This window comes from Gymnoscopelus microlampas (genome assembly GCF_963454915.1).
Source record: "Gymnoscopelus microlampas genome assembly, chromosome: 18".
Lineage (NCBI taxonomy): Eukaryota > Metazoa > Chordata > Actinopteri > Myctophiformes > Myctophidae > Gymnoscopelus > Gymnoscopelus microlampas.
Genome location: NC_139955.1, coordinates 36,202,702 through 36,220,391, shown reverse-complemented (window position 1 = coordinate 36,220,391; position 17,690 = coordinate 36,202,702). Strand labels below are relative to the sequence as shown.

The window sequence follows — 17,690 nt, the reverse complement described above, 5'->3', positions numbered from 1 at the left end:
GCAGGCTGGTGGTGCCAGGATGCCCTCCTACAGCTGGTTCTTAGCTCTGTCCCTCGCAGCACTGACAGGTAAAAGTTGTTTTTAATCCAAACCATGTAATGATTGATCTATCGTACTGTTCTGTACTACATACGGGCTCATAGAAGGCTTACTAATGTGCAGTATCCATTGACATTTCCATGTGCAGTTGATTAAACAGCATTTAAGATACAAATCTGTGTGCATGTTGCTTGTAAAAGGAGCATAAGCCATTGACATCTGCTGCTTTTGCCGTGCCTGTTGTATTATTCATTGGGATTTCTTTGCCTACAATTTGGCTGTGGAACAGTCAAATGCCAGTTATGTTCTTTAGAGATTCACTGACTTTATTTTTTTTATACTCATATGTGTATGAGCCAATACCCAAGACCATATTCAAATTACAAACAAGCATGATTGTATTGCAGCATCCTGATTGATTGTGAATGCCCTCACCGGACTGAAGGTGAATGATTTGATTGACAAACTCTTCAAGGTGTCTTACGGCTACTTTGAAATGACTCTGCAGAAAACTTTGACTGACTCCAATTGGCGTTAGTCAAAGCCTCAGATTATGGAAAACAACAAAATATGTTACCATAGACGACACACACGTTTACATAGCAATATCAGGACTATGGTCCAATACAAGCACCGAGTGAGTACAGCACAGATGTCAGTCCAGGACATATACAACGGATATTGTGTCAGCAAAGCTTGCAAGCTTATGAAAGACCTTTTCAGATGCAGCCAGGTAGCAAGTGGCTTCGTAGCCACAGAGCCACTGGCAGTAGATTGCGGACAATCAGACTTATAACGGACAAGCCAGGAAAAAGTCAAAATCAGTTTGTGAAACCCTGACGAACTCCCAGAAAACTGGAGGTCTGCTACAGTTATCAGTTCTTTTTGATCGAAGCAGAAAACCTTCAAGATTCAAGAGGGTTTATTTTACACTCACACAGGTACAAGAAGGCAGCACATGCTCTGCAAGACAAATTCCTTCTGCACAACAATGTGTATTTTTGTTTGTCTTAATGATTAAGCATTAATGTTTTATGTAAAGCACTGAAGTGACTTGTTGTTCAAATGTGCTATACAAATACAAATACACATTCACGGCAAGGCAATACACATTGCCTTGCCGTGACTGCTGACATCTCTCAGTTCAACTTTTCTTTGGGACAGAAATTTGCTATCCTGGCTTTTTGCTGGTCACAATGGCAGGAAGATGGAAAGGGAAGGGAAAGGGACTATTTTGCTAGACCCCGGAGAGGGGAAATTGCTATTACAGTTTTATCCAGCAAATCGCTGCTCAGATGGCTATGATGAGCACATGGGGGCTATTAAGGGTTAAATGTCTTGCTCAGGGACAGCTATACGGAGTGAGCCGGAGGTCAAACCAGCTACGACAGCCCCCAAAATAGAGTATAAGTTATGACAGTGGCGCTTCACTTGATCTGGGAATAATGCTTACCCAGCTCGGCTCAGGCGTGGTATTGTCACTTTTCAAGGTCTTTTTCCTTGTTCCTCCCCAGGAAAGGGCGCTGCTTTTGCTGATGCGAGAACTGAGAGGAACTGCTCTGTCTCCCCACCGGTGAGTCCTGTGGGCCACATGTGTCAAAGCACTGGGAAGGAATGATGCATGCAATCAGGCACATGCACACGTTAGAGCCAACCAGTGCTTGAGCACCTGCCCCATTGCCTTCCCTCTATGTCTACATACAGTACAGTGCACTGTAATTTTTCTCATTTTCAGGGTTCGATTTGCTTGGGCGGGGTGGGTAATGCAGGCGTCTGCTTTTGATGTGTAATTCTATGCTCTACTCTACTATGCTACTGTATATGATGGCTACCACCTGATGTCTGCATATATTTTGTAGCATTTGTCTATTGTGTTTGTGCTTTTTCTTGTACATATTTTAAACAATTTAAATGTATTTTAAGTCTTAGACACTCGTGTCTAAGACTGTTGTAGTCAATATAGGTCTAGGTCTACAATTTCTTTGATGTTGATATGGCCTCTGTAGTACACTACATTTGGTACTACAATTCCCTTGATGTCTATCTAGTCACTGGTATGTTGGACACAGGTGTCTTGCATTGGCTATGTGATGACACTGCTCGAACCCTTACGCACAGCATTGCTGCATTCCCATGTCCTTGCATGCCTGAATGTCACATGACCAAAAGCTTTATTTTTATTTACTCATTCTTTTTGAGTGTGCGGCTGCTGTTTTGTTCAGTTTTATACTGTTAAGGGATGCTGACATTCATTTATTTTTTTATAAATCGAACCCTGCTCAACTAAACTTCTCCTTCTCTCATTCAATACAAAAGCTTGATTAGGTTGTTTTGTTTTCCCCACCTGATAAGAAAGAAAGAAACAAGGGAACTGGTGTCCTCAACTCAAATCCCCAAAGTATGATGTGTGCAAGCCCAAAAGCCAAAAAATAGCAAAGGTTTAAGTCATCAGCACTCGCCAATAAGTATGTAACACTTTTAATTACACATCAGCAGACGGAAACAGCCCTAGGTCTTCCTTAGTGTTTCTGAGACATTATGCACACCAAAAATTGTGATTTTGCTACAGTAGGTTCCATTGATAGGCTTTTAATGGGTTAATCTGTAAGAAATCATACAGTATGCTTATCTATTAATCATTATCATTATTATCAGTTAGCTTTGTCTTTGTGTGTGTGTCCTCCATTCAAGCACAAGCTATTCTATTATTCTTATAGAAAGTGTTCTTAATGTGTGTGTGTGTGTGTGTGTGTGTGTGTGTGTGTGTGTGTGTGTGTGTGTGTGTGTGTGTGTGTGTGTGTGTGTGTGTGTGTGTGTGTGTGTGTGTGTGTGTGTGTGTGTGTGTGTGTGTGTGTGTGTGTTGCAGTACCTCCCCCAGACTGTGGTGAACACCACTCTCAGGCTGCAGTCTCTAAGAGAGGCAATGCGGTCCCATAACATCTCTGCCTACATCATCCCTGGTACTGATGCTCACCTGGTATGACTGTCAGACAGACAAAATCATTTAACCACATGAACCAGATATACTTTGTTGACCAGGGTCCCCCAGGAGTCCATCCTTGGACCCCTCGTTTTTTGTTTTGCCTCTACACCATATCTCTTCACTGAATCTTCAAGCTCACAAAGCGTCTCACTCTTAACGCGACATGTTAGCTAGTAGATCTGCTATTTTTGCCAAATTTTCACCTATTATGACATGCCCAGAATAGGGCCTCTAGGGTTCAAGTGGTTAAAAGCATAACTTGTTATGTGGGTGCGTGGAGATGTGTGTGCGCATGTGGATTCACGCACGTGAGTGAGCGTGTGTACGTGTGTGTGTGTGTGTGTTTGTGTGCACGCAAGCGATACTGAAGCAGTTCATCTCTCTGACAGAGCGAGTACATTGCTCCACGCGATGCCAGGATGGCCTTCATGACTGGTTTCACAGGCTCTGCAGGTACAGTACACCTCCTCAATCCTTACTCTTCCTCTTCTCCCATTCATCAGCTCGAGCTCACTCACTCACTTACTCATGCAGCCATTGGTGGTATGACTAATGTCTGGTGATTCAGGGTGGTTCTGCTTCCACACAGATGATCATGAGATCTATTACGGACTGTAGTGGTGACCAGAGTAAATGATCACAGCTCTGCTCTAATACTCTGCACTCATGTAGTTGAATGGATTTATGAAGACTGATCGCTCCCCATAGGCCTGGTGAATTGCTCCCGTGCACTCGCCCAAATGTTTCTAAGCACTTCGGTTGGCACAATCTATAAAGCCTCATGGCCAAATGTATTCTCAGTCGTACGACGAGGTATATACATCATGCTTCATTTATATCTCGTTGTATGACGTGTTGCTTGCTAGCGATGTGTTGCTCAATGCTCTTGCTGATGTCATGACAACCATTCGGCAATGTTATGGAACATATAAAGGGTAGAGTAAAAAAGAAAAGGGATTCTTTTTTTGCATCATATATTAGTTTGTCAACATTAAAAGGAGGAATTGTGTGTTGGAGAAGGGTTGTGGAAAACACATATGTACAGTATGATTGACTGGCACTTCAAAGAAGCTGAAGCGAGCTCAACTTGTCACGCAGCGACAAGTGTTGGACTTCAGTTTGTATCTTTATGTGACTGGCTTGTAGCCACATTGTCGCTGCTAGTGTAAATGCACCATCACAGTGCAACAGCAAAGTGACAATATCTTGTAAGCAAACGACAAGCTCTTATAGAGAAATCCACCGCACATGGCTGGACCGCCAATCTCCCTGTGTATTGTTCTTTAACCTTGCATGTGTCGCACACCCAAATTAACTTGCAGATTAGCCGGCCCCATCACGTAGCGCTACGTCAACTCTGACATTTACAGTCACTTGTAATTCAATGTCACTGCCCCACGCCGCCTACCTGCCAACCCACCATGATACAGCCCGCTGTCCTCGTTCCTCCAGGCACTGCTGTAGTTACCCTGACCAAGGCCGCGCTGTGGACAGACAGCCGCTACTGGGTTCAAGCAGAGAGACAGATGGACTGCAACTGGGACCTTGAGAAAGATGGTAGGGATGTAACTAGTCATGTCAATTAAAGACACACCAGCAGGTTTGCGTGGAATGATTGTCTGGCCATCCCTCCAATATGGTGTCAGTGTTTTAATTAACATGAGTGAATAAACTGCTCGTGTAGATGTAAAATGTAATCAAATCACCGTACTGTGTGGTTTGTCATAAGGTATATCACTGTCATAATGACTAGTCACTATACTATATTTACCTATGCGTAGCTCATTTTAATATGAGATTTGATTAAGCTGTTGTACTGGCCCACCGACTCTAATAGCCACATAATCCATGCTAATTTGTGTGCTAATGTTTGTGTGCGGTATTAAATACAATAATGATTATACTATACTTTGTAAATTCAAGACACATCATTGATAGATCAAAATTCTGCACTGTATCATTCATAGCATCAGAACGGGTGTCGTTGATAACCTGTCACTTTCTCTTAGTCTGTCATTTGTGATGTTCCACAGCGTCTACCTTGGCAGACTGGCTACTCTCCCAGGTTCCAGAAGGTGGAGAGATCGGCTTTGACCCCTTCCTCTTCTCCCTCAGTAAGGAAGCCCCGACCTGCCAGCCAGCCTGTCAGTCTAGCTTAGCATCAATAAAGTGCTCACCCAAGCAGATGGGGAAAGTATTGACACGAGCATCGGGCCGCTGTGCGGACTGTTTGTTTGCGATTGATTTTTGCTCCCAGTGCGTAATCGACGGCAATTTCCCCCCATTAGAAACGCACGAGCGCTACAGCATGGACCTGGAACCAGGAAACCGCATCCTCAAGTCCATCCCCGATAATCTGGTGGACGGAGTGTGGACGGACAGACCTCCCGTCCCTCCCGATAACCTCACCCGCCTACCAGACCGTGTCATAGGTGTGTGTGTGTGTGTGTGTGTGTGCGTGTGTGCGTGTGTGTGTGTGTGTGTGTGTGTGTGTGTGTGTGTGTGTGTGTGTGTGTGTGTGTGTGTGTGTGTGTGTGTGTGTGTGTGTGTGTGTGTGTGTGTGTGTGTGTGTGTCTGCCAGTGTTGTGCCCCTTATCGGTGTGTGCTGATAAATACCTGCAAACTGGACAGAAAGCAGCCGGCCACGACACAAACACAGCCATAAACAGTCCATTCATTCATTTTCTTTTATGGCTGTTTGTCATAAGCAACAACATCAAGGGAATGGAAAAAGCAACAGATAGTGAATATGTCTGGAGGCACATTGTCTCTCTATCTTCATATCCGCCTCTTTACCCTTTGTCATGGTCAGGGAGTAGCTATGTTTATTGTAGGTAAATGGAGAGGACCATAAAGTTAATGGTGTGCTTGTGTACGTACATGCGTGTGTGTGTGCGTGTGCTTGTGTGTGTGTGTACCCACAGAGCGGACCTGGCAGATGAAGGTGAATCATATCAGGACTCAAATGAAGGACAGTCCTTACCAGCCTACGGCCCTTCTGCTTTCAGCCCTGGATGAGAGTGCCTGTAAGAACCCTGACAATAGAGTACCGCAGTCCTGGCGTCACTGCCGCTGGGTCACGGAAGTATTTCTTCTATTGAAATTCCCATCAGGAAATCTTAGAAATATTAGAAGTCATATAAGAACTGCGTTCCAAAAATAAACAAATCAGCCCGGCGATTTTGTCAGTGTGTGACTCTGTGTTGTGATATTACATTTACATTTGATAACGTCATTCCCTTTTGATAAATTAGTACTTTTTCACCGCCAGTTGATGCTTCATATCCATATGAGTAAAACCGCCCTGCTGGTTTGTTTATTTTTGGAACACAGTTCTTATGACGCGATCTAAGATTCCCCTACGGGATTTCCAATAACTCTGTGACCGAGGGGGACCAGTGTTGTCAGACTTCAGCGCTCTATGGTTGCATACAGTACATAACTCAAACTCAGTGCTTGAGTACTCCTGTTTAAATATCAAATTTGTACTTGAGTTAAAGTAGTGGAGTACTTGCTTTGAAAAAAATACTAAAGTATTGAAAAGTAGATTTTAAAATATTCAAAAGTACAAATTACACATTACAACAAATATCAATAATAGTCAAAATAGCAGATCTACAAGTTGTGAGCTTGTAGATCGTCTATTTTTACTCTATTTGAAGTAGAGTGTAAGTGGTTAATTCATAATGCACACTGTCCCTTCCTGGAAGTGGAGTCAAAAGTATGTCTATTTGCCATTGAATTGTAGTGGAGTGAAAGTAATTTACAAATACTCACGTAAAGTACAGATACTCAAAATATTTACTTAACCCATTTAGACCCGAGGCCGATTCTAAAAATGCCTTCTAATTCCTGACCATCATACTATATATATATATATATTATATATATATAGATAAAAGTGCTCACCCAAACCCATTAGCTGATTAGCATCAGCTAATGTGACACAGAAGTGTTCCGAGCTTGAAAGGTCTAACAAGGTGTTCCAGGTCTAAATGGGTCAAGTACAGACCTCAAGTAAATGTACTTTGTTACAGTCCATCACTGTATACAACAATGCTTTTGAGCACACATGATGCAATCATGTCCCTTTAATGACGTAAATAAAAGTCTAGTGTTTTATTTTCTCCACTAAAACGACTTGATTGCATCTGTGTGCTCCAGAGCTTTGTTTTTAATTATTTGCAATCTCTCATTGCTGTTGGATTCTGTCGCTATATTAAATGTAAATCCTATTGTTCTATGATTACATAATAATCTGGGGGGAAAAAACGAACAAAAGAAAAACACTTCCCAATGTGTTCAGTGCGGTGTGTTGCCAGACTACATAAAACGATGAGCTTCAAGTTCATATGCTTTAAAACATACAAATTGCCTCTCATTGGCTAATCCCATGATTAGTTATTCTGCCATTCAAAATAAGGGTTTAATGGCTTAGTTTTATATAATATATTTTTTAATCAAAACTGAAGAGGAATATTTCAGACAAGATACAACAAATTATTAAATATTTAACCATTTGAACCCCGGCATCCACATTCTGGGGGGGGGGGGGGGTTCTACAAGCTCATGTGACGCATTGTGAGCTTGTAGATCTGCTATTTTTGGCAAAGAGATTTGGTGTAGACGGGAAAAGGCGATCCAAGTACAGTAGTACCTCGAGTCTGTTTCTCTAAGAATAGAGGGTTTAAGTGGTTGATTTCATTTTGCAATGCAATATGTTCTGCTGACGTCATGCAGTCAGGAGGAGAGGGTGTTTATCTAGGTCACAGCAAGAACTTACCAGGTTGAAACCCAACCTTAATATACACTATTTTACTATTGGTGTGTTACTATTTTCTATTTCGCCTTTTAAAAAATTGCTGATCTACAAACGCACGACACACCGCGATGTGACACATAGAGACACATGGAGATGGGATATTTTCGACAGATTTTGACAGATACTGAAAAAACTTCTGTACTTTTACTTTTTGTTCTAAAAAGTATATTTTGATGCCAATACATTTGTACTTTTGTACCCGCAGAAGTTATTTCACCTTTGTTCTGTTTGTTCTGTTTTGGGAATTTGGGAGCTACAGTAGGTGTTCAATTATTTTGTTGTTGGGGAGTAGGAAATTACAATTCGTTTTCTCTTTTCTGTCCCTTTTGTTTCTACCACCGTTTATTAGGTTCTAATAAACTTATCAAGAAGAAAATGAAGAGGGTAATATTATTATATGCTTTCATATGCCTCAGTAAAGAACACAGACTTTGTCTGTGGAGCACATACAGTATGTGGGGAAGCATGCAGCCCTGTACAGTATAGGAGACGGACACACTGTAATAAATCATGTGAACGAGACTATGGACGGCTCCTGACAGCACGAGATGTCTGTGTTTTATTACAGGGCTGTTTAACCTGCGTGGCAACGACATCCCATACAACCCATTCTTCTACTCCTACACTCTGCTGACACTGGATCAGATCTGGCAAGTCCTTTCGTGCAATAATGTCATGTGAACTCTGGACAAGTGCAATGCAGATGGTTTTGATGATGCAATTTCTGTTTAAAGCCAGATTTTATTCTGCGCGCTCGTTGGGAGCTTGAAGATCAGCTATTTTTGGCACCGTTGTATGGCAAGTGTAAAACATTTTCTGCTGTGTATGCTGTAAAATGTAACCCCATTAACCCCATTGTTTCAAAAATAATGATTTTAAATCCAGTTTTAAAAGTGGTGCTCAAACCTTTTCATGTCAAGGACCCCCCAAAATGATATGTATTTGGCCGCGGACCCCCATGTCAAAAAATGTGTGCCAGGGACCCCGAGAAGCAAAGATTTTGGTTAAAAAATGTGTCTGTAAAAATATATATATTCAAAGATTTGCGAACATTTTCACGATTTTCCAAAAATAGCAGATCTACAAGCTCATAGTGCAAGCTTGTATATCATGTTGTTCATGGTCATTTTGCTTGTATATCTTCTCAGAATTTTCAACCCATTCTTTGCCGCACTTGACTACTTTCAAACCAATGAAACCTTCTCCACCTGTAAATGTCCTTCTCTCTGTCCTTTTCTCAGGCTATTTGTACACACAGAGAGAGTCACGGAGGAGTTGAAGGTCTATCTGAATGCATCCTGTAGCCTGAGCATGTGTGTCCAGTTGAGAAGTTATGACAGTGTGCGGACAGTCCTCCAGGGGTATGTGGCTAACCCTGATGCAAAAGTATGGGTTGGCACAGAGTACACAAACTACGCGCTCTATGAGCTCATTACACCACAGGTAATGGATGGGATGGAGGTACAAATTTGACTTTAATATATGGAATTTATTTAGCCCGGTGGGTTCACAACCTTTTCCGGATCAGGGACCACTTGACAACCATGAAAGCGTTTGCGGCCCACCCATCCGACCACTTTGTTAATTTGTCAGATGGGTGGGCCGGCAGAGTTGTCTGTTTTAATGATCTATCAATCAATTGTGTTCCGACTCCTTTAATCAGGAGCTTTGTTTGAAGTTGGAAAATAAGACAATATTAATTTACTTTATTTATCTCTGGAGTTTAGAAAGCCATTCAATTCATTTAGACTTTTACCAGTTTAATACGGTTCTAATAAACATGTTACATGTTCACATGTTATCAGAATACTATACTATACTACTAGTACTATACTATATGTACTATACTGGATGCTGTCATTACTTGTGGTAAAAGCTCAGATGCAATTTTCTAGTGTCTATGAGATGATAGATACAACTATTTTATAATAACATTTATGCATTCACGGCACAACTGAGCAGGCGTTTCTGTTTCAAAAACACGTTTTTGACTCGTCTTTGTTCATGATGCAGGAAAGGCTGCTGACCAGCGACTACTCTCCTGTGCTGACCACCAAAGCAGTAAAGGACCAAACCGAGCAGCGTGTGTTGAGAGATGCTCACGTATGATATCTAAACACACACACACACACACACACACACACACATGCACCCAAGCACTTACACACGCACACGCGCGCGTTCACACACACACACACACACACACACACACACACACACACACACACACACACACACACACACACACACACACAGACACAGATAACATGCATACGCATAAACCTTTCTGAAAACACTTTCAATTACTATTTATGAAGCCATAAAGTTCTTCACTGGACGCCAATGCCTCCCATTATGTCTGTCTGAGAGCAACCTCATCCATCAGTCTATCCTCACTCCAAAATAGTGGGACTTTTATGAGTCCAGCTAAATTGTGCTGGCGTTTTCATTTATACATTGTACACTTTTAAAATATTATATTAGCTAGTGAAGAGCGACAGGAAACTAAGTGGTGGGAAAGGTGAGATGATGCAGTATGTAAGCAGGTCACAAGCCAGGAGTCAAATCAGGGATGCTGCAGTTATGTTGTCAGTGCATAAACTAGCTATTAGTGCCGTAGTTAAGACCTAAGGCAAGACCAAGTCAAGACCGAGACCCTGGAGGGGTGAGGCCGAGTCAAGACCGAGACCCTGGAGGGGTGAGGCCGAGTCGAGACCGAGACCTTGGAGGGGTGAGGCCGAGTCGAGACCGAGACACTGGAGGGGTGAGGTTGAGTCAAGACCGAGACCCTGGAGGGGTGAGGCAGAGTCTTGGTCTGATCTAAAACACTGCAATCATATTTGGCTGACTTTGCAAAATCTCAGTCCTCCGCAGAATCGGTCTGTCCTCGTGGTTAGACAGATACTGTACGGACATTCGTGGTTTGCCGGTTCTCGGAAACCGTTGGTCCGATTGAATTGCCACTCAGTGCTGCTCATATGGGACATACAGACATACAGTACACACACACAGGTCTTATGAATTAATAGATAGATAGATTAGCTGCAGCTGTGTTGCTTACTAGGCTGCCATGTTTTCTGTAGTGTTTAACCTGTACAGGAAAACAAACTTAATCACCCAAGGGTTTCATGCCCATTTAATGTCAATATACAGTAAGTGATTACAGTATGTTTGATGTTAATGGTAGCTGAGATGTGCATATGTGTCCTTCTGGCCCTGTATACTGTAGGTGAGGGATGCGGTTGCAGTCATCCAGTTCCTCATGTGGTTGGAAAAGGCCGTTCCTGAAGGCAAAGAAACAGAGCTAACTGCTGCGCAGTATGTTAATGAGCTTCGCAGGTGAGAAGCATACTGTGCAGTATAGCAGAGTATTGAATGGTTTCAGTCAAGCTCATTTACCTCAGTTAAAAGTTAAATGTGTCATTATACTCTAACATTTAACCACATTATCCATAGTGCCTTTATTCTGGGCATGTCTTTTAGATGAACATCTGCAAAAATAGGTGAACATTCAGTGAAAACAGCAGATCTAAAAGCTCACAACGTGTCACATTGCGACGCATTGTGAGCTCATAGATCTGCTATTTTTGCCTAAAAGATTAGGGGTAGAGGGAGAAGCTGAGTGGGCCAAGGATAGATCCCTGGGGAATCCCTTTCAACAAAGTGTATACTGTAGGCGGTGTGCATGGAACTGTAGAGATATGTTTGAAACAAACCTTAACAAAAATCCTAAAGAATATTGATCAGCGGAAAACAGAGTAGGCACCATCTATGAAATAAAATTCCATGTCTAATACATAAAAAAGTACGCTCCCTGTTATAAACTTTGTTGTAGCCACCAGAAGGACAGCAGAGGCCCAAGCTTTGACACCATCTCTGCGAGTGGACCCAATGCTGCTCTCGCCCATTACAGGTACTGTATGTCCATTTGAAAGTTCATCTTTATTCTGGCACCATGTTTATTCATCAAAGTGGATCTCCAGCATCATACAGCATCATATTGCTATCACAATGTACAGTATATTACTATTTAATGATAATATTAAGCTTTGTTTATAAAGCATTTATCAAAAATGTTTTACAAATTGCTATATTACTGTACATAAAATAAAATCAGCAACAGAATAAAAACATGATGACATGTACAGTAGTTTACAATATAAAGTACAGTGTGAAATAAAAACATTAAGGGAATCAAACAATTACATTTGTGTGTTTTGGTCATGACTTCTGTATTTCAGCCCTACAACTGAAAGCAGCAGGAAGTTGACAGTTGATGAGATGTACCTGGTGGATTCCGGTGGCCAGTACCTGTAAGTAAATGCACTATTTCTAGTTTAGTAATTAACCAATTCAAACCTGGCATCCCTAGTTTGGGCATGTCATTAAATATAGGCGAAAACTTTCAAACGTTTTCGAAAATATTCAATTTATTAATTTTCAATTTCAAATCTTTATTTCTTTATTATCCCCCTTCCCTCGTCCCAAAATAGCAAAAATAGCCCATCTACTTGTAAATCGGCTATTTTCTCTATTTGTCGTAAAACATAAGAAGGGCTTAAGTGTTTAAGATTTAAGTAGGTCGGAGAGGCTTATTGTTGGTATCAGCCAGAGTGCGGGAGTCTATCCCTGTTTCGCAATGCACTAGACCCCTGGGAGATGGATTGCTGAGGTGGAACACCTACCATCAGCTCCCAGTACTTACCGCATGACGTACCACACCCAAGCCGTGCTACTCATACGCTGAGTTGGCGGTGCCTGGGATCAAACCCATGATCTTGTGGTGGAAAGGATAGTTCTCTACCGACTGAGCTACCCGGACACTAAACATTTATCTTGATTTGACTAATCCCTTCTGTCCCTGCTCTTAGGGATGGTACCACTGACATCACTCGAACAGTTCACTGGGGGACTCCCACAGCATTTCAAAGGGTACAGCTTTTCATATTTCACTCAAACATACGTAGTTATATTTGGTACTTTTGGACTTCACTTGAGTGCTCAGCAGTAGGAGTTGCTTTACTCCTACTCCACACAACCCCTTTATATCCAACGCTTTCACCCACTTATTTACACCTGTAAACCTGTGAAGTTGAAGAGCGCTTCCAAAACGCATGGAGCATGTTTGTTTGTTGACCTTCGGCATAGAGGGGAGGGGATGACAGTTTACTAAGTATGTAGTCTTCCTCAACTACGATTGTTCGGTCTAAAACAGTGACATTCGGCAGCGGGGGGAAAAAAAGCTTTCTGTGGACACAGCCCCACATAGTGGATTGTGATTTGTCTTGATTTTTCAAGATGGGTATGACTCCAATGGGAATTAAACAGATATTTAAATAATGTATGTTTAAATGTGTATGTTTGCATGCAATTTCCTCATCGTCAGTCATGTGCAATGTTTGACAGGAGGCCTTCACTCGTGTGCTCATGGGAAATATTGAGATATCTCGAACCATCTTTCCCTCAGGGACCAGAGGTGGGTGAGCAATAAAAGCCTGGCATGGCCAGACTAATATCATTGCGCAGAGCTATTTTTTTTTATAGCTCTAGCAGATTTGTCTGGTTTCCAGGCTAGAGAAATAACACCCTAACACTCCCTTCAATTACATTTTAGTAGAGGTTTGGGTTGTGTTGTTACCTTCCCATGACTTAACTCCAAATATTGTCGAGATACTGTATATCGTCGCTGTCGGGCAGAAACCAGCTATCTCCATTTTTCAACTTTTTCGTTTATTTGTATAAATCAATGCTATTGAACAGTCTGTGTGTGGGTTTTACAAATATTGAACCAATGAAAAGTATTAAAAAGTACTTCTGACTAAACCTACTACGTAACTCCATTGGATCCTCAAACTGTCTGTCAAACCACCTAATCTCCACATTAATAGTAAAAAAAACTCCTAACTCGACTTGAGCTTTATTTGGATGATAAAGTGATGATAATACAAATAACAAACCTGCAAACTTGCAATAACAAACATCGTGATTTTTTTTCTCTGAAGCATAAGATACCTGCCAGATCTTCTAATTCAAATAGTCAAATCAACACAAAATTAACCTTTTCATTTCCCCAAACTCTAAACCGGATTTGGATTTGTTTTTACATTGGCAGAATCCATTTTGTTCGCATTTGTTGGTGCTAAAGCTGTTACTTTGAAACCTGTTTTGTTTTGCTATGCAGTGTAAGTCAATTGGGAGCATACAGTAAATTGGAATATTAATATTTAATAAAATGTTGAGGTAATCTCACCAATATATCGCGTTATATCATGGCAAAGCACAGTAATTACACAAATCAAACCTCTACCAAAGTTGAATTGTTCTTTAAATCTAATGTTTTCCATTTAACCACTAGAGGACGCTATTTATACACTTGCCACTGCTTTTATTGTCTTTCCTCATTAAAACGGAAAGGTGTGTTTGTCATTTGCTGCAGGGTGTTTGACTCAAATCTCTCTCTTTCATCAATGAACAGGTGCCAACATGGAGATGCTGGGTCGCCGTGCACTGTGGGCGGTGGGGTTGAACTACGGCCATGGCACAGGGCACGGTGTTGGAAATTACTTTGGGGTTCATGAGTGTATGTTCTATTTTTCCACTGATTTTACTCAACATTATCTATATCGCTATTGTCGGACAGAAACCTTGTGTCTAAATAGTTAAACTTTGTATGTTTTTTTTTGTGACATCATACTACAGTCACACAAAAGTGGCAAAAATAGCCGATCTACAAGCCCACAACACTCTGTCTGTCTGTCTGTCTGTCTGTCTGTCTGTCTGTCTGTCTGTCTGTCTGTCTGTCTTTCTGTCAGTTAGTTAAAATCATTTGATACCCGTGGAATATAGTATATCAAATGCTGCTTTAAAGAAAATCCATTGCACAAATGTATAACTTAACAAATACGCTTTTCATTTTGTCAGGCAATCCTTTCAAATCTGACCATCCTCAAGCCATCCTTGTTTGTAAATGTGAAATCTTACTAGCTTATGAGTATTTATTGGTGGTGAGGTATAGTTACTGAATAAAAAAAACAAAAACAAAAAACAGCCAATCCTCTATAATCCATCTACTGTATACCTGTAGGACTTTGCTTAAGCACTTTAACATGAACACCACAGCTATGTCACACTAGTTGGCTGGGAATTACGATACATGTTCAGTAGATTTCACTTTTTAATAGTCACATAATCCTCTAATACTGTATCTCTGGGATGTTCCCTTGCAGGGCCAGTTGGCTTTCAGAGCAACAACATTGGTTTCAGGGAAGGCATGTTCACCTCTATAGGTAATATATAACATTAACCACTTAAGCCCTATTTTATACTTCAGCTATTAGAGGATAGGATATCTACAAGCTCACAACGTGTCGCATGACATATTGTGAGCTTGTAGATCTATTTTTGAGTTTTATTTTTAACATGTTTGGCTACAATTACATGCCGAAAATAGGGCTGCCAGGGTTAAAGTTGAAGATAATAACACAGAGTGAAAAATTACAGAAACATTTTTGAAACACCTTTCTCTCAGAACCAGGATATTACAAGGACAATGAATTTGGCATTCGGATTGAAGACGTTGCTGTGATTATACCCGTCTCTACAAAGGTACAGTTGTTGAGCTACAGCATAAGGGGGATGCCTTAATCGACAAAATTAGATAAACATGACTCGTTATTGGTTATCAGTGACTGTACCAGTGATCTATTATCAATCAAAGACTATGTGAATGATTTCTGGCCCCTTGTGGTTTTCTGTCCTCAGTACGGTAACAACTACCTGACCTTTGACACTGTGTCATTGGTACCATATGACAGAAAGCTGATTGACGTCGCTCTCCTTAGCCATGAACAGGTAAGATAAGAAATACGTGTATTTTAGTTAACTGTATTTAAACTCCATTTTGCTCCTGACAGCTTCTTATTTTGTATTATGAATATTAATGTTCTAGCCAGGTTTATTATCGTTAAAGAAAACTATGATGAAAACTAAAACTAGCAGTGGTAAATGAATTTTGTTACCTGAAATAAACGTATAAATGAACGTATAAATCTGAATAAAAACAATAAAACACAAGCTAAACCAAATTGAATTACAGGTCAAATCATTTTTATTACCTGGTTGGGCTTGACTGCAGGGGCATAATTTGGGGTCTGAGGGGATGGCAGTTGCAACCCCCTAGCATTCACATTTAGTCTAAAATAACACGATTTTATGCATGTTTTTTCCACTGTTTTTGCAAAATAATCATATTTTAGAACAGCATTATAATGGCTGATTGATTAGGAGTGCTCCTGCGTTCACTGGTTGTTCCCATTACATTTGTGTGATGTGGCCTGTTTAATACTAAAAAGGTTTCTTGGGGAAAAGTTTACATTTCCTATTAAAATCCCCTGTGCATGCAGCGTCTTTCAGATTCTTGTCTCTGCAGCTCAAGCTAAACAAAATCTTCTGAGAAAGTAAAATTATTTTTGCATCAGAAGCTACGAGTGTACAGCAACTCGGTAATATTTGTATACATTTTATGGAAAACGGATCATCTTGTCATGCTTTATGCAACCCTCTCCTTTTGAAATTAGGTTGCCAAAGCGTTTGTAACAAATGTACATGTGTACATGTTACATCGCTTATTAATTCAGAGTAAAAATGTAAAATTCTTACAATCTCAGAGTAAAGTTGATATAAATGGTTGGTATAAATGGCTATTGCTGTGTATGCACGTGTGTACGTTTCTATTTCTGTGTGTGTGTGTGTGTGTGTGTAAGTGCACACATCCACACGTGTGTGAGTTTCACTCTCACTTTAGTGGTCTCTCAACTTCCAGGTGCAATGGTTGAACAATTACTATGAGATCGTCCGTAAGGTGATGGGGCCAGAGCTGGAGAGGCAGGGCCTGTCCAATGAGAGGGAATGGATGCAGAAGCATACAGAGCCCTTCCAGAGTGCTGGCTCTAGAGCCGTCCCCACAGTCCTCTCCTCGTCCTCTCTCATCCTCACTGTCATGGTCACTGCTCTCCTCTATTAGTTTCTCATCCCTCCATTAGTCTCACTCTTTATGGCAGAATTGCATAACAGATGTTGCCCTCTATGCAGTCTCTATTGACAGTAACTGAACCAGGTTGAAATATACAGTGGTTGGTGGTGTTGTTTTTTTTCTGGGTTTTTTTTCTCATTTATTTTGGTTTTGGCTAAGGGAGATTTGCATTAGATCTTGTAATTAGGTAAGTTTGCTTTTGTGTTAAATGTGTGTCAATTATCTTGTGACGGTAAAAGTATTTAAATTTGATTTATTTTTTGTATATCCGCCTGAAAGGGGCCATTGCCAGTTGACAATGCAATATGATTCATGTTTTATTAAAGTAATGCTCTTTTAAGAAAACAAGCCACCGACTACTCTTGTCCTCGCCTGCTTGCATATTTCAAAACAATAGTCTTATCAAAGAAATTCACATATACCACATTCAGCCACCGTAAATTTAAATTATTAAATTTTGTCCAAACCATGATGTTTTCTTTTTCTACCAGGATTTTGTCCAACAGTGCCAGGTAATTGGGGTCACCGCTGCATGCTGCGACCCAGCAGCAATCTCTCTCACCGCCTGGTGAGAGAGAGTTTTAACATGTCATACGTGAACAGCTCTTGAGGTTCAGTTCTGCCACATGAAGGTTTGTGCCAGAGGAAACTCGGTTGCCAGGCAACTATTACTGTCAGAGCTGTGTGAAGGTGTGAAAACACTGTTGTTGTCTTTTTTTTGTTTCTGAAGATTGAAGGTTTTTCTTTTCTCTCTGCATGTGTGCACGCTTTCATTAACAAGGATGTCACTTGCAGCAGGAAACTAGTTCGTTTTT

The 17,690-nt window shown here is 40.9% G+C and overlaps 1 protein-coding gene across 1 annotated transcript in view; it reads left to right on the top strand.

The window, feature by feature from the left end:
• Window positions 1–17,239, top strand: part of xpnpep2 (X-prolyl aminopeptidase (aminopeptidase P) 2, membrane-bound) — a 17,367-nt gene extending 128 nt beyond the window's left edge. Inside the window, exons 1-21 of the mRNA XM_084085805.1 lie at window positions 1–68; window positions 1,554–1,612; window positions 2,906–3,016; window positions 3,412–3,475; window positions 4,475–4,579; window positions 5,056–5,136; window positions 5,311–5,454; window positions 5,947–6,048; window positions 8,413–8,494; window positions 9,086–9,287; window positions 9,858–9,947; window positions 11,074–11,183; window positions 11,680–11,757; window positions 12,086–12,157; window positions 12,716–12,776; window positions 13,251–13,320; window positions 14,320–14,424; window positions 15,071–15,130; window positions 15,373–15,449; window positions 15,606–15,695; window positions 16,666–17,239. The exon at window positions 1–68 is cut by the window's left edge and continues 128 nt beyond it. Of these exons, the coding sequence (XP_083941931.1) occupies window positions 20–68; window positions 1,554–1,612; window positions 2,906–3,016; window positions 3,412–3,475; window positions 4,475–4,579; window positions 5,056–5,136; window positions 5,311–5,454; window positions 5,947–6,048; window positions 8,413–8,494; window positions 9,086–9,287; window positions 9,858–9,947; window positions 11,074–11,183; window positions 11,680–11,757; window positions 12,086–12,157; window positions 12,716–12,776; window positions 13,251–13,320; window positions 14,320–14,424; window positions 15,071–15,130; window positions 15,373–15,449; window positions 15,606–15,695; window positions 16,666–16,866 (2,013 nt within the window). The 5' untranslated portion in view covers window positions 1–19 and the 3' untranslated portion in view covers window positions 16,867–17,239. The remainder of the gene's footprint in view (window positions 69–1,553; window positions 1,613–2,905; window positions 3,017–3,411; window positions 3,476–4,474; window positions 4,580–5,055; window positions 5,137–5,310; window positions 5,455–5,946; window positions 6,049–8,412; window positions 8,495–9,085; window positions 9,288–9,857; window positions 9,948–11,073; window positions 11,184–11,679; window positions 11,758–12,085; window positions 12,158–12,715; window positions 12,777–13,250; window positions 13,321–14,319; window positions 14,425–15,070; window positions 15,131–15,372; window positions 15,450–15,605; window positions 15,696–16,665) is intronic.
• Window positions 17,240–17,690: the final 451 nt, after the last annotated feature.